The 19,350-nt window shown below is 58.0% G+C and overlaps 8 protein-coding genes across 8 annotated transcripts; 4 read left to right on the forward strand and 4 right to left on the reverse strand.

Moving 5' to 3' along the window:
- Positions 1 to 21: 21 nt before the first annotated feature.
- Positions 22 to 1,134, reverse strand: MFIFM68171_06338 (uncharacterized protein; the record flags this gene model as incomplete). The annotated part of the gene is made up of 1 exon (XM_071061758.1): positions 22 to 1,134. The coding sequence occupies one exon, from the start codon at positions 1,132 to 1,134 to the stop codon at positions 22 to 24; it is 1,113 nt and encodes a 370-aa protein (XP_070917859.1).
- Positions 1,135 to 1,759: 625 nt separating this feature from the next.
- MFIFM68171_06339 (uncharacterized protein) lies at positions 1,760 to 3,938 on the forward strand (the record flags this gene model as incomplete). Its single annotated transcript, XM_071061759.1, has 2 exons — positions 1,760 to 3,749; positions 3,805 to 3,938. The coding sequence occupies 2 exons, from the start codon at positions 1,760 to 1,762 to the stop codon at positions 3,936 to 3,938; spliced, it is 2,124 nt and encodes a 707-aa protein (XP_070917860.1).
- A 360-nt stretch (positions 3,939 to 4,298) lies between these two features.
- MFIFM68171_06340 (Dolichol-phosphate mannosyltransferase subunit 3) lies at positions 4,299 to 4,717 on the reverse strand (the record flags this gene model as incomplete). Its single annotated transcript, XM_071061760.1, has 3 exons — positions 4,299 to 4,460; positions 4,529 to 4,597; positions 4,670 to 4,717. 3 exons carry the CDS (start codon positions 4,715 to 4,717, stop codon positions 4,299 to 4,301), a joined length of 279 nt encoding a protein of 92 aa, XP_070917861.1.
- Positions 4,718 to 5,856: 1,139 nt separating this feature from the next.
- On the reverse strand, positions 5,857 to 9,414 carry MFIFM68171_06341 (Leucine-rich repeat-containing protein 40; the record flags this gene model as incomplete). Its single annotated transcript, XM_071061761.1, has 2 exons — positions 5,857 to 7,533; positions 7,582 to 9,414. The coding sequence occupies 2 exons, from the start codon at positions 9,412 to 9,414 to the stop codon at positions 5,857 to 5,859; spliced, it is 3,510 nt and encodes a 1,169-aa protein (XP_070917862.1).
- Positions 9,415 to 10,890: 1,476 nt separating this feature from the next.
- On the forward strand, positions 10,891 to 12,301 carry MFIFM68171_06342 (uncharacterized protein; the record flags this gene model as incomplete). The annotated part of the gene is made up of 2 exons (XM_071061762.1): positions 10,891 to 11,010; positions 11,081 to 12,301. 2 exons carry the CDS (start codon positions 10,891 to 10,893, stop codon positions 12,299 to 12,301), a joined length of 1,341 nt encoding a protein of 446 aa, XP_070917863.1.
- A 145-nt stretch (positions 12,302 to 12,446) lies between these two features.
- On the reverse strand, positions 12,447 to 14,846 carry MFIFM68171_06343 (Transcriptional regulator WAR1; the record flags this gene model as incomplete). Its single annotated transcript, XM_071061763.1, has 5 exons — positions 12,447 to 13,036; positions 13,089 to 13,345; positions 13,410 to 13,616; positions 13,677 to 14,384; positions 14,725 to 14,846. The coding sequence occupies 5 exons, from the start codon at positions 14,844 to 14,846 to the stop codon at positions 12,447 to 12,449; spliced, it is 1,884 nt and encodes a 627-aa protein (XP_070917864.1).
- A 907-nt stretch (positions 14,847 to 15,753) lies between these two features.
- On the forward strand, positions 15,754 to 17,595 carry MFIFM68171_06344 (Efflux pump afoB; the record flags this gene model as incomplete). The annotated part of the gene is made up of 4 exons (XM_071061764.1): positions 15,754 to 15,954; positions 16,015 to 16,915; positions 16,975 to 17,135; positions 17,197 to 17,595. The coding sequence occupies 4 exons, from the start codon at positions 15,754 to 15,756 to the stop codon at positions 17,593 to 17,595; spliced, it is 1,662 nt and encodes a 553-aa protein (XP_070917865.1).
- Positions 17,596 to 18,340: 745 nt separating this feature from the next.
- MFIFM68171_06345 (uncharacterized protein) lies at positions 18,341 to 19,246 on the forward strand (the record flags this gene model as incomplete). The annotated part of the gene is made up of 2 exons (XM_071061765.1): positions 18,341 to 18,401; positions 18,495 to 19,246. 2 exons carry the CDS (start codon positions 18,341 to 18,343, stop codon positions 19,244 to 19,246), a joined length of 813 nt encoding a protein of 270 aa, XP_070917866.1.
- Positions 19,247 to 19,350: the final 104 nt, after the last annotated feature.

Genomic DNA, 19,350 nt, shown 5'->3' on the forward strand with positions numbered 1-19,350 from the left:
ATCGTACACTTGGACGACACCTCACCCCCCAGCCGTCCCCTCCCTCCTATGCTTTTCCTTTAACCTCTTCTCTTGCTTCATAAACTCTCTGATCCCCACCGGCACATTTTTATACAGCTCCTCGTCCCAGAAATCCTTTGTAATCCTTCTATCTCCACTGGCAGCATCGGAGGGAACCCAGTTCCCCACCGAGCCGCCCCCGTCATCATCCATGCTCACCGCGCCTCTATCCTCGCCGCGCTCATGCAAGCCCATCTCGCCCACCGTCCCGTCCCCGGCCGTCATGCTCTCCCCCGTGACCTGGACCTCGCCGCCCGCCTCGCGCGCCCGGAGCCGCCTCTCGGCCTCGGCGTTCCTGTCGGCCCAGTCCTCCAGCTCGTCGCGGTACCGGTCCCACACGCAGTTGACGCACCCGCTCATGCAGCAGTTGTCGGGCTCCTCGGGCTTGGGCGGGACGAGCACCCCGGCGACGAGCCGGCTCTCGGAGCGGATGCGGGCGAGGCGCTCGGCTCGCTCGGCCGGGCCGGCTAGGCTGGAGCCGAAGACGACGCGGGCGCGGGCCTGTACGTCGTTAGATGGTGCGTCTTCTTGGGATGTGGGCTCGGAGGGACCGGGGGAGGGTGATAATGAAGAGGAGGAAGAAGAGGAGGAGGAGGAGGAGGGGAGGACCGACTTGGCCTTGGTGGTGGTTGTGGTTGTGTCGTCCTTGGCGGCTGCTTTCGGCTTGCGGGTGCGGCGCGGGGTGGATCTGGTGGCGGCTGCGGGCTTTTCCTCTCCTGCTGGTGCGTCCGCCGCTGCTGCGGGCTTGGAAGCCTTCTCCTCCGCCAGGGGTTTGGAGGCCTTCTCTTGCGCCGGCGCAGACTTGGTCGTCTCCTCGGCCGCGGCCTTTGCGGGGTGTTCCTGCGACGTTACCGGGGGAATTTCGGGCTTCTCCTGCGGAATCGGCTGAGGACTGCGGAGGATGCTCTCGTAGAAGGGGCCGATCGGGTGCGCCTGCTCTTTTGACGGCTCAATGGGCGACGGCGGGGTGTTGTCCTTGGTGGGCAGCGTGGCAAAGGCGCGCCGCGGCTGCTGGGCTCCAAAGGACCGGTACACGGCGCGCGCCGGCAGCGCATTCAAGACACTCCTCCGCATTATTTTCTTTTCCGGGTGATGTGTGCTTTGGTGTGGGTAAAGCAGCTGCGGTGGCAGCTGCAGGCGACACGTTATTGGGATGTCATAAATCGGCGATGAGCCCTGAGCAAGATTTCGTGGTTCGGGTTTGTTATCGGACGGGAATTGCAATTGACAATTTTTGGGCTTGGGCAGGGGTCCGCCGGTGCATTTCCAAGACTTTGCCGAGGGCCAACGTCATTGGGAGCATGAGCCACATCAGAGCTGCTGTGCACAACGAGCTTATGACAGCTCACGTGACAAGTCACACGCAGCAATTAATACACAACATAGCATCTGTGGGATATCAGAGAGGGAGTATTACGGTCAACTCAGACTTTGAATTTCTTGGATTAGGCTGCCTTTACTGGCGTTGGTTGCTGTTGATCCAGAATAACGGTCGATGTGCAGGGGTTTGTGCCGTTGCTTGGTCTCCCGACTTGACTCTGCGAAGCCCTTGTAATCGCAGCTTCCAAACAAAACATTGCTCCCCGCCTCGGACAAAACAGCTAAACCAAACACCGCACCCGACGCGTCCTTGACCGGGAATTCGCGCCAAAGCTCGATGCGACCATGGTGATATAAGCAGGACCCCAATTGCGCCGCGATGGAAGCCTCGGCGCCCAAAAGACGGAGGACGTCACCTCGGACCGCCATTCCCATCCAGCCCGATCAAGCCTCAGCTACACCAGGAGATGCGCCGCCGCCGCGCAGTTCCGCCTCACCGAGTCGGCCGTCATTTGCGTCGCCAACAAGAGCGAGCCTAGGACGCTTCAACCCCGAGATCCTGAGACGACGCGAAAGCCAGACCAGGAGATTGCGGTCGTCTCCAGATGCGCCTCCGTCCGCATCGCGCGCGACAACTCCCGATAGTGCCGGAAGCTTGGCCAAGGCGTTGAGGACCCGACTCGAGCTGCGCTCTGCAGCTAAGGACAGTAGCGCACAGCCGACCTCGGAAGGAGATAGCGTTCTGCGATCCCCCGCGCGAAAGCTAGGCACGGCCCGTGCGGCAACAAGACCGCCTCCCCCCGATGATGACCAGGATATAACGAACCCCTTTATCGGCCGCGGGCTACGACGATCGGATCTTGGTGTGCTGCCAACGGTGGTCGTCCCTGAGCCGGAGCTCCCGCCGACTCCGGAGCACCCCGACCCGGTTGTCAGCACTCCTCCATCTGGCATACACAACACGCCCTCTAGGCGACCGAGGCGGAACAAGGCGTTGGCAGAGAATATTAAGAGCTCCTCGCCACTCAAACAGCCGCCGTTGCGACCTCCAGGGCTACCACAAAAAGGCGTCCAGCCAGCATCCAACCTCCCGCCCGACACGGCCGAGGAAGTCGCCCGCCCAACACCAACCACAGCCGAGCTACGCGGCCTCAAGCCCATCGACCCGGACGCGGACAAGAAGAAGTTACGCGACTCTCTCCTCGCCGAGGTCGAGCGACTAGAACGCGACCTGGACATCGCAAGCAAGGAAAACGAACGCATCCGCCAAGCGCACCTCGCCAAACGGGACCCCTCCCCTCCGGCTAACAAGCACGAGCTCCTCAACGTCCTCTGCCGGCATGTGCTCCCGCCCGAGGAACTAAACCCGGACCCGGAGCCGGCGACAGACTGGCTCGCCTCCGCCCTCAACCCCATCGCCTTCCTCCCCTTCAGCAAACCAGGCCAGCCACCACCCACGCTGAATGCCCCGCAACCGTCCAAAGAAAACAACAACAACAACGACCCGCCACCACCAATCTCCTCCCACCACCCCCTCCCCATGACCGCCTCCGAAAGCCTCCCCTACCTCCGCGTCTTCACCCCGCTGACCTTCACCTCCTCCGTCTCCCCGCTCCCCCGGACCGCCGCCACCGACCCGCTCCTGCAGCACCACTCCATCACAGCGACCTCGGCCCCGCCGGGCCTCTTCGCGGCGCGCGTCGAGATGACGGTCGACACGGGGACGCTGCGCATCGCCGAGCTGTCGCTGCCCGGGCTCGACCCCAACGCGCGCGCCGAGCTCGGCCCCTTCGTGCGGCAGCTCGTCAGCAAGCCCGCCGCCCCCGCCCCGCACCACGAGGACCAGCCGCCGCGCGGCGTCCTGTCGCACAACGTCAGCGTCCTGTGCTGGGCCATGGGCGAGTGGCTGCGCGTGGCGCTGCAGCGGGCCAAGGTGTGGGGTGTGTTGGAGCGGGAGCTGCGGGAGAAGGAGGGGCTGGCGGGGATGGTGGCCAGGTTGAGGGAGCGGAAGGGGAGGGTAGGGCGGAGCGGGTGGGGGACGGGGAAGAGGAAGAGGAAGAGGAAACGCGGGGAGGGAAATGGGGATGGGGGCTATGAGGATGCGGATGCGGATGCGGATGCGGATGCGGATGCAGATAGGGATGGGGAGGAACAGGAAGAGGAGGAGGAGGAGGATCGCGAGGAGGAGGTGAGATATGAGGCGGCGGATTTGCTGCCCTTTATGGGGCGTATCACGATGGATTTTGAGATCCCGGTGTTGGATGGCGGGAATGAGCGGTCCACGCTGAGGGTGCAGTGGCGGATCAGGTTTGACTGGACGGGCGAGGCGAGGAGCGAGATTGGGGTGTTGGTGGGGCTGCCGGGGAAGTGTGAGTTGGCTCTTGTTTTCCTCGCTGATATGGATGTTGCTAACGTGTCTGCCAGGGCATAAATGTGATGAGAGAGGTCAGTTGTCTGGTATTTCTGGGCTGTTTGACGAACTCATCCAGGCGGGCGAGGATCCGCTCGATGCTGTCAGGACGGTAGTATGTTTACTTGCCGGGGAACAGAGGGTATGACCCAGGCTTACCATGGGCGGCGTGTCGGGGGTTTTGTTGGGTCAAATGTCTGAATTCGAGATATCCCACGCATACGGAATAAGAAACGCACAACGCATGTTGCTTGTTAGCAAGGCGCGGTGGCAATCCTCGTGGCTGCACACGTTACCCTGGGCAGACCTGCACTTCAGCGTAACTCCTGCCCGCCACTCCTACCCAATTCGCCGGCACTTCTAGTCGCCAGATACCCTCAGAGGATCGGACATGATCCAAGCAAACCGGCAGAGCGCATTATTGAAGTTGTACAAGTAAAGAATTGTGGCCATGTACATTGCTCGTCACGGGCCTGAACATTAGGAATTTGCCCACAAGCCCCCGGCTTTAGTCGACATCGACGCCCTTTGCCCTCAGGTCCGCCTTGGCCATTTTGATTTCCTCCATCAGCTCGGCGTACGCATCGGGTGTGTCGCGGAATGTGAGCATGCCCCAGCCGAGACGGAAGAGCAGCCAGGCGCCGAACGAGACGAGGAACCAAAAGGGGAGCTGGGTTTTACCGTTGTCAGTTGGATCGGAGCTTGGCTGCGACAGGGGAGAAGATGGATGGAGCATACCACGGGGACAATGTCTTGTTGGATCACGGCCGGGAGGGGGATGAGCTCGAGGTAAAGAGAGAGGTAGAGCTATTGCGCGCGCGAGCGCGGAGGGCGGGTTAGTATATCATCGCTTCCTCTGGGCAAGATTGGGCGACATACGGAGCTCACGAGGAGCGCAAGGGAGATGGTTTGCTGTGCGCGCGTCATGGTGTAGGGTTGGGAGGTGGTTCGTGGCCGGATGCTGCTTGCGGTCAGTCAATTAGGACTTTTGCGATGGGTCATTGCATGCGGAGCGCTCTGGGACCACAGCGAGCAGAGGGTGGAACTCACGGAGTGCGGATCAGCTGGTTGAAGACGGGGTGTTGGGAGCAGCGATCGTCGCAGCTTCGAGGACAGGTCACTTTTTGGCCGAGCTCAGAGTTGCCGAGTTCCACGCATCGCAGCGCGTTCTGGGCCTTGGCAGGGGTAACATGAAGTTAGGGGTTAGGGTTGCCAGAGCATCACTTACACCAGCGAGAAAACAACGTGATGTAACCCCAATATGACCAGTTGTGTTTACTCTTGTCGAATTTGTTTTACATCGGTAGTACGGTGACGCAATGATAGATCGATCTAGATCTCCCTTTTCTACCCGTGTGATGGCGATACGCCCTCCCTGATTAGACACTGGACACTTCCTCCACCATGAAGGATGAGCAGTCCCAAGATAGGACTTCTCGACTATCACCGGCAGAAGCTTGATTCTGACCTATAAGCCCACATCGCTCTTGGTCAGAACTTGATAGCCTTGATGCGTTCTACCTACGGGGCCCCTTTGGCTTGACTACATGTTGTACGAGACGGATTATCTGCGAATGTTTGCTCAGGTGAAAGGTCACAGCACGATAAAGGGCAAGAGGTCTGTACAGTACAAGTAGCAGTTATGCTACAACAGCCAGTGTCGAATTAAAAGTCCAGGGCGAACCTTGAGAAATTCCGTCGTCGGAAGATTTTCTATAAGCACAAACGTGGGTCTATCCTGCCGGGACGTGTCGGTCATTCCGAGGTGTCCATACCAGCCTAGTAATACATTGTAAATCGAATACTTCTCTCCACCAAGCGCGCTCGTGGGCGGGATATACCAGAACCCCGAGCGCCGCACCCATTACAAACCAAGTTTACCCGGCGTGGAGATATGTCGTGGTCGGCCGAAAAACCTCCAAAGCCAAGCCCACCGCCAACAAGCCGACCACAACCGCCAAACCAGCCCATCGCGAGACAAACTCCCGCGCGACTCGCCACAACACTAAAGCAACCTGCTCACCGCCATCGTACACCAACCCGGCCAGCCCGACCGCCCGCACTAGTCAATCCAAATCCTCCAAGTCCCCGTCGTCCCCGTCCCCCTTCCAAGCCCCCATCTCCGCGACCGGCACCCGCCCCCGCAGCCACCTGAGCGTGGCCTCTGTGCCCCTCTCCAATACATTCCACCTCGGCACGCGGAACCGGTTCCCGCTCACATCCAACCTCTCTAGCACGCCGCCCAACAGCCCGATCCTCGGATTCAGGTGCGCAATATCATTGTTCCCCGCATCCACCACCTTCAGACCCTTGATCGACTCCGGGTCCAGGTCCACGAGGTGGTTATTGGATATGAGCAGAACCGTCAGGTTCGTAAACGCGTCGCGCAGCTGCGTCCCCGCGGGGAGAGCAGCGACCCTATTGAAGCTGACGTCGAGCTTCTCGAGGTTGGGAGCGCGGAGGTGGGTGATGAGCGGGCCCAGGCTGGTGATGTGGTTGTGGGCGAGGTTGAGCTCCTTCAGGGCGGGCAGGTCGAGCGTCTCGCTGCCGCTTGCGCCGCCGAGGTACGTCTCCCCGATGAGCTGGTTGTACGCGAGCGACAGGGCGGTCAGCGTCTCGGCGAAAAAGGTGAGCGACTCGGGCAGCGCGGTAAAGAGGTTGTGGTGCAGCTGGACCTCGTAGATCTTGTGCGTCGTGGCGAGCTTGGAGGATATGACCGGGTGGAGCGAAGACGACTGCGTGTTGGACCGGTCGAGCACGCCGCCCGACTTTACAGGCCACATTTGTCCAGAGAGTGTTTGGGAGCGAGATCGCGCCGGGGAACCAGGAGCTGAAGTCGGCGGGGTCGCGAAGTCGTCCAGCTCGGAGCGGCTGTCTTCCTGTTCGTCTTGAGACTTAACATTGTGGCTCACGGGAGCATCCTCGACGCTAGTGGTTGAACCCTGGGCACTTGTGACCTGGACATCCGGCGTGCTGAGAGCCGGCATTGCCGGCTCGGATTCCTGCTGGACGTCTTCGGGAGGGGGCTGTAGACGCTGAGCAAGAATGGACTTCATCTCATCGGTGTCGATGGAGCTAAACTTCTTTTCGCGCAGGGGATTGCCGCTCAGGCGAAGCATTGCCAGATTGTCCATCCGCCCAATCTCAGCGGGGACGACGCGAATGTCATTGCTCGAGAAATCGACAGACCTCAATTGTCCCAGTGTTGTAAAACCCTCGGGAATGGCGTTGATGTTGTTTTCGTCAGCGACAAGCGTAAGAAGGCTAGTCCAGCCGCTGATGTTGGGCAATGCCTGGAGGCGGTTCATGGACACGCACAGTTGATGCAAGGCGGGCATCGTGATGGACGTTTCCGGCGAGCAGATATGGACCAACTGATTGGACGAGATGTCCAGGGTCTGGAGCGTTGGCAAAGAGCCCACTGAATCCCGGATCAAGGTGCCCCGGAGCTGATTCTTGCGTGCGACCAGCTCCTTCAAAGGCATCCCAGCTAGAATCTCAAACGGCAAGTCTTCGAGGCTATTCTCGCTGACATTCAGAATGCGAAGACGCGAGAGATTGCCAAAGTTGGACGGCAATGACGAGATATTGTTGCCGTGGAGGTCCAGAATCTCCAGGTTCTCCAAGTTGCAGAAGCATGGATCGAGAGGCCCATACAGGAGATTCCCCCCCATTTTCAAATCCTTCAGCGACGTGATTTGGCATAAGACTTCCAGGCTGTTGTTCGCCAGCCGATTTAAAGACTACTAGAGTCAGCCAGATTCTCCACGAAGCGCGCCATGTGTACGTACCAAATTGAGTGAGGTAAGCAAGGACAGCCGTCTGAGACCCATCGGCAGGGAGACCAGCATGTTCCCGTGTAGATCAAGAGTCTCGAGGCCGGCAAAGATGTTCCCTTGACTGTCCTCGTCCTCCGCGAGTTCCTGGGGGTCAACATCTGGGAACACCGAGTCACTGATCATCTCCAGCTCGTTGTCGGCGGCGACGAATCGTGTCAAATCAACGCACTCGGCCCACGCTGCGCCAGGCTTTCCAATCGATTCGAGAGTGTACATGTTGAGAACCTCTGCGGGAATCTCCCTTAAACCCATCGCGGCAATGTTGAGTCGACCACTCGTCCTTGCGGACTCCAGGCGGCTTTGCAGCACCTTCACCTGAGCTTTGTCATCGCGGTGTTGGTTGAATGGGTCGTTGGACAGGCCGAAGTCAAACGTATTGTCTGTGGGGATCAATGAGGGTTCCTCTGACACCGATATCGAGTTGGACGAGTCTTGTTGCGATGCGGCGGCTCGTTTAGCTGCTCTCGCTTTGGCAATCTGCTCCCGCAGAGCTGCTGATGTCTTCCTGTACGCCTGACCAGGCTCGCCAGAGTCGGCACTGGTAGCCGTACTTGCGGATGCGACTGACGCGCTGGAAGGGTTCGTGCCCTCCTGGGACGTCGCCGATCTCTGCGAGGCTGTAGACGCCTTCCTTGGGGTTTCTGTAGAAGCCATCTTTCCCAACGCCGACACCGACGGCTTCTTGAACAAACCGTTAACCGACGGCTTTTTGGTTGGCCGCGCGCCCATGGTCCTGGAGGCAGATTTAGGCACAGCGAGATCATGGGCACGCTTGCCCGGACTGGGCGTCCTCGAGCGCGGGAGCGGAATTGAGTTGGGCGTCTGCGTCCCGTACATTGAGGCTCGAGCAGGCCTTGCTGGTGTCGTCTTCGCCGGCGTTTGGAAGGAGTGTATGCTGCGTCTATTGCGTAGGGGCTTGCTCTCGATCGTGGAGAGCGAATTATACGCGCCGATCTGGGATCGAAAATTAGAGATGGTTTCATCCAAGCCGCTGGTAGAACTTGGTCTGCTGCAACCCCTCGACCGCTCACTTGATCCGTCCGACTGATGACTGGATCCCGGTCGGGAGTCCCGACTGCTCGGCCGAGAAGACGGTCTCGGTGCTGTGGCTGCCGTATCGTAAAATGAGGCGGCGCCTTTCCCTTTGACAGAAGGAGAGGAGGGCAAGCGAGATAACGTCTCGATCGTCCTCTCGGCAAGCGACGGGCGTACCTTGGATGTAGACACCGAGAAGGGTGCCTCGCTAGTATCATCATCACTCCCGACTACCCCGGAGTCCTCCGGGATAGGCTCCTCTTGAGGCACACCGGCCGCGGAGAGCCATGGTTGCGAGCTTTGACGCCTGAGCGGACCACAGGTCGCGGAGCTCGACCGAACCCCCTGGGGGGGCTGGCTTCCTCCTCTTGCCAGTCTCGGGGGCTGGGCGGCAGCGTTTGGCCCAGACCTTGCTGTTCGTGTACTACCCGCCGAGAACTGGCCCGACAATCGGTTCTGTGGCGACGAAACAGCACGCAATGGCGCTGTAGATGGTTGCGGCCGATTCGACGCTGAAGGGATGGGAGCCAATTGGTCGCGGGAAGGGGTCGACCGAAGCTTTGAGTCTCGCAGGGTATCGGTCCCGGTGCCGGTGGCGCTACCGGTGCCGGTGATGGCGCCCAGGGATTCCCGAGACGAAGATACTCGGAGAGAGCTAGATCGGGCGATTGGAAGCTTGGAGACTTGAACGGGGATCTTTGACGGCCGAGCAATGCCGCTCGGCTTGTTCTGGCGCGGTTCTTCTTCCATCTTGATGAGTAGTAGCTTGGCTGAATTGGCGCGAAGGCTAAGCAAGAGCTTTACAGCAAGAGTTCCTAGCGCGTCAATGGCGCGAGCAGACACATCAACCCATGCAGAAGACAGAAAAAGAGGGAGAAGAAAGAAAGGTTGAGCAAAAGATTAATGAAACTGTGTCTGGTCCAGTCGAGCAAAGGAGCTTGGGGCAAAATGCGGATCGACAGGAAAGCTTGACGCGGGCAAAGGATTAGGTGGGGCCGGAGCAGTGCACTAGCACAGAGCTCGTTTAGCGTCTACCCAGAACTTTGGACGCTGAATTCGCTTATCAGGGCTGCAGTAGTTCCACGAGGGTTCCAGGCCGTTCTCTGCAGCCTCACTTTGTTTCTCGATTCATCAATCACATAAACTGCAAAGGACACATCTCCTCGAGTCTAACACTCGACTTGTTCGCATGCTCTTCCCTTTGTCTCTCGCGTGGCAAGCGGCAAATCCACTAAACGAAGAGGTTGAGTAAGCGAGGAAAAGAAAACTCCCACCCCAGGATGCCACTATTGACCGGTAATTAAACGGCCTGGTCCGAGCCAAGGCCAGAGCATCGCCGAGCCAGCCACGATGTGCGTTAACCCCAAGGTATCCCAGCGAAAAGCGAGACCCGAAGGGCTGTCATGAGCAAACATGGCCCAAACAAGGGTGATCGAGGGCAATACCGGTATAAAACATAGGATGGCCAAGTATAATACCATTGACTGCTCCTACGAGCAAGTACCAGGGGGCGATCAAGACGTAGTGTAACGTCGCCCAGCTGCCAAAATCCCATCTCCACCACGCCAGGCGGGCCGCACCCGACCCACCCTCGGACCCGCAAAAACGGTCACCAAGTTAGCCAGATCCAGATCCGACAACCAAAGCCAACCATCAAGTCCGGCCCCGGGCTCCGGCCTCCCATCAAGTTCCGGGTCTCGACCCGGCGCTGAGGCACAGACCGGAAAGGCCCGCCAGTACATGTCGCTTCGGGCGCTTGCACACGGTAAGCAGCGCTAACATTGATTACCCGCTGCACCACCCTGGCCCCCGCAGACTGTGAAACATGGCCACCCAAGAATAAGCCGCCCTCCTTCTCCAAAGCTTCCCCAGGTTATGACCTGAGGTACACGGTCAGCCAAGGATCACACACACACAGACACACTGACAGTACACACAAGGTGTGGCCCCTCCTCCTTAAACTCGGCCAGCATAGCAAGGTAGGATTCGGCCACAGCCACCCCTATAATCATGCGAGACGTAATTAGTACAGGCATTCCCCCAATTGTGCTCTCTACCTTCTCTGCTTTTGTGTCCCCAGATTTTACACTTTACACGTGCCCAGCATTTCCCTCAGGCATCCCTGAGCTACCCAGTCTACTCTGAGGATGCCCTGCATCCGCAGTCTGTAACAAAAGGCAGACCACACCTCGGCGGTATCAACTGTGGAAAAGGAGCAACCGACCGATGAAGCCGGCGCGTACCCTGCTCTTGGCCGTGGCTACGGGTGGAATAGGCATCACTTCGGCGACGGCGCACTTCATCACATCTCGGACGACGGCAGCGGCGGCGGCCGCGGTGACGACGGTGGGTCTTTCGTCCCTTCTCCTTGCCCACCACGTGTAGAGATGAAACCGAATTCCCACTAATACACCAGCCCATCAAGCCCGCACTCGTAGTGCGCAATGGCGGCAACACGAACACAATATCATTCTTAAACCCCCGACAGGCCGAAAGCTCCCGGCGAGCCACCACTAGAACCTCCCGGCGCAGCCGCACCAGCAGCACCACGAGACCACGAACGTCATCCTCGCGAAACAGTAACAATGATGATGACGACGACGACGACGATAATGATAATGGCGGCAGGAGGACAAGTACACGAAGAAGATCCACTACCCGAAGAAGCACCAGGACTACGGCCGCCAGAACCACATCGACCGGCAGCAGCAGAAGCAGAAGCAGCACAAACGAACCCACCGCAATCCCCACGCTGACCGCAACCACTTCCCCTTTCCCATCTCCGTCCTCATCCTCCTCGTCACCCTCATCCCCCCCACCTCCACCATCAGAACCATTAGAGTCAGGAGACGGCGGCGGCAGCGGCCTCTCAGCCGGCGCAGCGGCAGGTATCTCGGCGGGCGCGGTAGGCGGTCTCGCGGTGCTGGCAGCCGTGGCATTTTTCCTCTGGCGGAAACGGCAAGGCGGCATCCGCGGCGCCGTCGTCACGGCCGACTATCCGCAGTCCGTGTCAACCGGTCCAAACGGGTTTGGCGGCGGCGGTGGTGGTGGGCTGCTGAGTCCGAGTTCCGAGATACTAAGTAAGCAGAGCAACGAGAGTAGTGGAAGTGGGAGTGGAGCAGGAGGCGAGGTGTCGTCGATGTTTGGAATGTCCTCCACCGGGACGATGGCGCTGCCAGCAGGGTATTATGGACAGGAGCAGCAGCAGCAGCAGCAGCAGCAGCAGCAACAGCAGCAGCAGCAGCAGCAGCAACAGCAGCAGCAGCAGCAGCAGCAACAGCAGCCGTGGGCACCGAGGGGTGACAACGTGCCTAGGTACATCGCATCCCCGCCACAGCCAATCCCCGGACAGCCAACCCCGTCCATGCCCGTCTCCCCCATCAGCACGTACTTCCCCGGCACCGAGCGCCAGTCGCGCGTCTCGTCCTATCAACCACCCTCGACCGGCACCTCCTCCACAGCAACGGCGGCGGCAGCAGCGAGCCCGGATCTCCCCGCATTCATGATACCTGGGGGCAACAGGTCACGAACGACAAGCTTCTCCCACATGTCGCAAGTTGGATCACCGACGCGGCCACCGGCACCGTCGATTGGGGCTGTACACGAGACGCCGAGGCAAAGCTATTGGCCACCATGATCATGTATGAGTAGAGCAACGGATGCTTGCGTTTGTAATGAGATACCCAGGTTGTTATAGCAATATCACCACGAAGAACGGCCAGAAGCGGTCTCACACGACTTGTGTTGCGGTGTGACATCCTTGGCGTGAACCGAGCGACTGCTTAGGCCTCCCAGTTTATGTCAAAGAGACCCGCGATCCACGCCTCGGAGTCGTCAGGTTGGAAGAAGGGCACGTTCAGCCCATCGAGAAACGGCTCCGTCGGCGCGTTCGAACTCAGCGCCGCGCTCTTGTCGATGGCCGCCAGCTCGGCGGCCCAGTTGCTCTTTATGGTCCGCAGCATCCTGATGAACTTGGAGAACCCGTCCTCCTCAACAGCCAGCCCGCCGTCCAACAGCCGCTGTGCCGCTACCTGTTCGAACCCCGTCTTAAGCTGGTCGCAAATGCTGAGCAGGTCGATCTTGTTTCGGACGGCGCGGCGGTCCCACGCCGGATCCTCCAGCACTGAGATTCGGTAGAGCGCCAACATACAGTGGGCCATGTGGCACCAGTACCCAAACGTCATGCCGATGTAGACATAGCTCGGGATCGAAAAATGTCGGTCGAACCAGTCCTTGACGGCGCTGAGGCAGCCTTCCATGGCTTCGTATCGCTGCAGGTCGGGGATGGTCCCACTGGCCGGAGACTTCGGCTTGGCCAAGGCGGCCTCGTGGATCGCGAGTTCGGCAAAGGACATGTGGCTAAGGATGATGTCTTGCAACACGTTAGAAAGACAAAGCGGCGTGTTTCTGGGTGTCCGACGTACCGTTTTGCTGCAGGTGGTGAGGGAGTTGGGTCTTGATGCTCTGCAGTTGCGTTCGGAGTGCCGAGAGGTAGTAGCCCGGAGGATCCGGCGACTGGGACGTCGCGCGAGTCAATTGCTCGAGGGTGAGTTGGATCTTGACCTGCGCCACGAGCAAGTCATCCCCTTCCCACTCTCTCTTCTGAGAGAGGGATTGCAGAAACTCGTCCATATGTGGCGTCCAGATTAGCGCATCCAGTCTCTTGAGAGAATGCGAGATCCTACGTGACACGTCAGCCATTCATCAGCGCCCCAGGGTGGCCGTAAGGGGGTGCCACAACTTACTGAGATGTCAGGTAAAAACATGTGAGCACGGCTCGTTTCTCTTCAATGGTCTTTTCCCTCGGAGGAGGGTGAAATGACGTCTTCAAACAGGCAGCAATATCCGGCTCACCGGGAACCTTGTTCAGGCCGAGATCGTAAACGAGAGACTTGGCTAGTGAAGCCAGGACGGAAAGGATAGGCTTTTCCTTCTTAAGATGATAATGGGTCCTGATAGTCACAGACGAGTTAGTCCCTGCTGCATGAGATTTGGCGGATGAGGCCGCTTACCAGCCCATCATTACCAACAAGCCCAGGAGGAGATCAAGACTCTTTTCGTGATCAACAACCATCTTCTGAGCCAGGAACTTCCTGACCGCGTCACTCATCACAAGGCGGCGATCCGCATTCTTACAGGTAATCGTCATGATGTTGAACCACAAGAAGGGGTAGATTTCCCGAAGTTTCTGGGACGTCATGGTTTCGGGAAGGTGTATAAACGGAAGAAAGATGAGTAGACACTTGCGGAAAGTCGTCAGATTCTCCTCGGCCTCGAGGGCGGTCGGCTGGTACACGCAGGATGGAATAGATGCTGATTCTAGCGGGGGCGGCGGCGTCGGCTGCGTGTTAGCCGGTGATTCGAAAGCACTTCCTATGAGTGAGCCGCGGAAAATAGGGGCAGGTCGAAGCTTGCCGGGGGGGCAGTCAGGTTGCTGGCGAGGCAGGATGGTTGGGATACAGGTTGCCGGGCGAGGCGAACTCTCCGCAGTGTGGCTTACGTTCGACGGTGCATTCGTGGTAGGCGTACCAGCAGACACGTTGCCAGCCGTGTCAGCAGGTGATGGTGGCTTGTCGGCCGGTCCCGCTTGGTGACGGAGTAGTGTGACGAGATCTTCGAGCTTCGCCTCGAGCTGGGCTGCCCGAGAAACATGGGCCCGCTTGCCATTGCGCTTCCGGGTAGAGACTGAGGGCACACATTCTTTCTTCAACCGATGGCATCTGATCCATTCACTGTTAGCAACACTTTTGATACGTAGAGGTATAGCTTTGCAAGCGGGCCCTCAGGGGCCAGGGAGTAGAAGTGGATCCCGGCAAGCCGGGCAGGGTTGGATCAGAACCCGGAACCGGTGCCGGAACCGGAACCGGTGGGGCAGCATGGAGCCGTCCGGGCTATTCGTACAAAAAGAGCAAAGTGGATACCCGTGATCCCAGCTCTGAAGGACAGCCCGGGTCCGGCAAGAGATTCTTTTGCTGGAGGTTTATATCTTCAGATCTGAGAAGCTGAAGATGCTAGGAAGGATGGCGAGGAAAACCGTGCTCAAGTAGAAGCGGAGCTCACCTTTCACAATCAGCACCATCGGAGCGGTAAATGCACCTGCATTTGGCACGAGCACAATTTGTGCACGCCCGTCCATAAGGGGCCGGAGTACCATTTGTTGCTACACCCGTGTTGCGCTCCATCACGGTGGTTGCTAGTCGTAGTAGGGGTTAGGGTTGGTAGTGAAAGTGGGGAAGGAAGGGAGACGTACGACGTTGTCCAGAAGGACGACGGTCTCAGCGGGTCCCACTGGAACCCGAACCTGCGCGTCAACTCAAGCCCTGCTCGGCGCGAGAAGACTGCCGGCGTTTGAATCCCGTCCGCCGGGTTTTGGGGAGCGAGCGCGCTGCTAAACGGATGCTTTATCAATGAATCTGTGATGGATGTGATGAGAGGATGCGGGAATCGGGCAATCCTGTGCCGTCCGAATCCCGCTGCAAACATAACGTTATTCCGGCTTGTCCGGATGGATGCTTCGGCAAGCTGGATTACGTACTAGCAGGGTTAGGGTTAGACGATGGTTACGCCCCAGAGCAGCTCCACCACCACACTGTTCACATACAGACATTTCGGTCAGCCCTTTTTTAGTACAGAGTGGGTGATTTCGTTGGTGTCCCATTACACATGACATGTAGCGAATGCCAGCAAATACAGCTTGGAGGGATGGCTCGATTGTTAACGGGAACCTAACTCACATGATGTCCATGGAGTCACCCATCATGTCCCCGCCAGCTACAGGTTTGCCAGTAACGAGCCCTGGCTCAATAAGATGAAAGTGGACAACATCGTGTTGACCCTGGAAGTATATTCAAGTTGTAATCCAGTTCTTCGGTGAATTAAAAGGACACATGCCTGTTTCTACACTGAGTGAACGGGAAAATTATATAAAGGCTTCTCTAATCCCCTTTCCAGCACACCAGTACCTCACTTAGACAACCTATTTGAACATCAACTGCAAAGCCCTTCATTTTAATAGTTAAAACAGCATTGGTGATGGCATCGAGAGCCTCGATAGCGGACAGTATCCTCCGTATTTCCTCCTCTCCGTCGATGAACGTCACGCCACAGCGCTCAAAACGCTCAGTGGACGAGAAGCCGGATTCCAGCTCCACAGAGGTGGCCAAAGATGCTGCCATGGGCCCCGTCGATGATGCCCAGTATGTTACTGGTATGAAGCTGGCGATATTGGCAGCATCCGTCACGGTTGTCGTTTTCTTGATGATGACTGACGCATCAATCATCTCCACTGCTGTCAGTACTGCTGTTAATCCTCCTCCCAACGTCCATGATACTAACATCTGACGGCTCTAGATTCCTCGAATCACTGACGAGTTCCGCTCACTTCCCGACGTCGGTTGGTACACAAGTATCTACCAGCTCGGCAACGCCGTCCTCCAACCGCTCATGGGCAAGATTTACTCCAAATTCAGTGCCAAGGCGACCTTCCTCGCATTCTTTGGCATCTTCGAAATCGGTTCGCTCATCTGCGGAGCCACAACGTCGTCAACCATGCTCATCGTTGGCCGTGCCATTGCCGGGGCCGGAAGCGCAGGTCTTATGAACGGTGCGTTGATCATCAGTGCATCCGCAGTTCCGCTGGATAAGCTGCCTTCGTTGACAGGAGTCATTATGGGACTCTCGCAGCTTGGTATTGTCTTCGGGCCGCTTGTTGGCGGCGCCTTCACGTCCTACACGACATGGCGGTGGGCCTTTTACATCAATCTGCCGATTGGCGCCGTTGTTGCACTGGCGATTTTGCTTCTCAAGATTCCAGACAGGTGCGAAAAGCCGAGCCCCCTAATCGTCCTGAAGAGACTGCACCTGGAACTCGACCTTATCGGCTTTGCCCTGATAGCCCCGGCCGCCGTTCAGCTTTTGCTTGCCTTGCACTGGGGCGGCAGTCAGTACGCTTGGGATTCCCCGACAATCGTTGGGCTCCTGTGCGGCACTGGTGGAACTACTCTGGTCTGGTTGCTTTGGAATTGGTGCGGCGGCAAGGAAGCCTTGATCCCCTTCTCTATGATCAAGCAGAGGACAGTGTGGTCTGCCGCGCTAACGCAGTGCTTTCTTTTGACAACCGTATACTGCGCCTCGTTTTTCTTGCCCATCTACTTCCAGGCTGTCCATGGTGCAAGCCCCATGATGAGCGGCGTCTACATGCTGGCCAGCATTCTCAGCCAACTTTTGATGGCTATAGTGGCGGGTGTGCTAGGTAAGGGAAACCGATATATCTCCCTATCAATGAGTCTTGCTTTCTAATTAGAACTCTAGTGGAACGGACAGGGTATGCTATCCCTTATGGCATGGCCGCGGGAGTCATTGGCGCAATCACCAACGGTCTGTACTCGACTCTCTCCCCGACCACGCCTACTGCCCTATGGGTCGTATATCAGGTTGTCAACGGCATCGGCCGTGGTCTTGGTATGCAAATGGTACGCAGATCCTAACACCGCAGTCTTCTCATCCTACAATGTCCGCTAACCCTTACTGCAGCCGGTTCTCGCCGTGCAAGCCGTCCTCGCGCCCGCAGATCTTGCCGTCGGCGTGTCCATCGTTGTTTTTGCCCAGAGCCTTGGCAACGCCATCGCGCTCGCCGTGTCTGACGCTATCTTTGAAGGAAGCCTGGAAGCGGAACTACGCAACCGCGTGCCGCAGGCTGACTCCGCCGCCATCATCACCGCAGGAGCAACGCATTTCCGCAGCGTTGTCAACGAGTGGGATCTGCCCGGTGTGCTGATGGCGTATTCCATCGCTATCGGCCGTATCTTCTATCTGGGTGCTGGCGTTACGGGGTTGGCGGTGTTTACATCCCTGTTTTTGGGATGGGTAGACATCCGCAAGAAGAAAAAAGCTGACAGAGACCCAGAGCAGCCAGAGACTGGATCCGGGTAGGACGACACCTCTCAGCCCGATGCCTGTGAGCTAAGACCTGATGCAGCAGTTATTAAGGCTCGGCCTACGTGGCGCATCCATCATACGGTTGAGTTTTATGATAGTTCTACGACATCGTGGGTTCTGATGGGTTGGGACACAGTTTAGGACGGGTAAGGTCGCAAATGGACGGTATTGTTCTGATTTGGAGCCCACATTTGCGTGGGTTGATAGTAATTGCGACACAATGTATTCTCGTACTAGCAATAGCAAGTTGTATTTCATTTAACTAAAGCACACTAATAATTTGTTTGTGAGACCGCAGTTGATTTAAGAGCTTAACGGAAGGGTGGCTAAATGGCAGTTGTGGCTTCTTAAATGTGAGCAAGTGCAAAGAAAGTCATCACATTGAAAGTATACTTTCACAGATTTAGGAACTGATTAGTTGGGGATTTATTAGTTGTTCTAGATTGTGACTTTCCCAATTGGAAGTTGTTGGCAACGACTATGAATGTGGTTGGTGCATCCCTGTACACCGCGTGGCTAACCGTGGCGGCAATCTGGGGGTCGGTGGCGGTGCACCAACCTTCGGCCGGGATGATCGCCACGGAAACCATCGCTGATCCGACGATCAACCAGCGCCGGATCCCCAGCAGCAGAGCTCCCCTCACCTCCCCGGCTTATCCACCGCGCGGTCGACGTCACGGCCGCAGTGGCAATTCGCGCTGAAGCATCGCTCAAGTCTGCTCCCTCAATGACATGCGCAATGGCGCGAATACCGCTCTTCGTGTTCCTGGTCGCCATCCTGGCATCCTTCGCCAGCGCAAGTAAGTCCCCCGAACTCCCACCCCAGCGATCATCACCACCAAGCCAACACAACAAGAACAACCCCGAATCTGACAAGCGCAATTCCACTGCAGCCGTCCCAACATTCTGCAAATGCACCTGCTTCAAAAACAGCACCATCATCCCCCTAGGCCCTCAACACGACAACCCCCCGCCAGCTCCCGTCCCCCCTCCATCCTCCTCCCTCGCGGCCTCCGCCTCCTCCTCCACCTCCTCCCCGGCATCCGAAACCTCGATCTCCACCCCCGACGACGATGACAACAACAACAGCGACAACACCCCCCGCTCTCCTAACCACCACCACCACCACAACAACAACCACAGCCCCCGCTTCCACTGGCTCACCTCCCGCGAGACGTCCACCTCGTGCAAGCAGTGCAACCGCGCCTTCTGCCTCAAGTACAACCTGCCCATCTGCAAGGACGCCGAGGAGAACGACATCGTGACGGACTGCTTCCACCGGGACAGCGCCAAGGACCAGATCGTCGTGTGGGGGTTCATCCTGGGCACGGCCGGGCTGCTGGGGTGGGCGGGGCTGCGGAGGGTGGTGGAGAAGCACCAGGAGAGGCGGCGGCTGCGGGGGGTGGCTAGTGCCGCTGCTGCTGGTGGTGGTGGTGGTGGTGCTGCTGCTGCTGCTGCCGGGGGATTGGGTTTAAGAGCAAGCGGTGGGGGAGGAGGGGGGATAGTTGGGGACAGCTATGGGGGAAATGATAATGCTGGTACTGGGGCCAATACAAGTGGATGGTTGTGGAGACGTGGTTCTGCTGGCGGGGTCAGGGGGGTATATAGCCCCCTGGGGGATGACGGAGCTGGTGCTGTCCGGTGAACTGAATAGGGGAAGTTTGGCAGCGTTTTTGGTGTTTTGTTTTGGCGTTATGGGAATCATGAATAGAATTCGCTCGGTTGGGAATCGCCGGGTTCGGATTGGGA

The sequence above is a fragment of the Madurella fahalii genome (assembly GCF_045866475.1).
Source record: "Madurella fahalii IFM 68171 DNA, scaffold_3, whole genome shotgun sequence".
Taxonomy (NCBI): Eukaryota; Fungi; Ascomycota; class Sordariomycetes; order Sordariales; genus Madurella; species Madurella fahalii.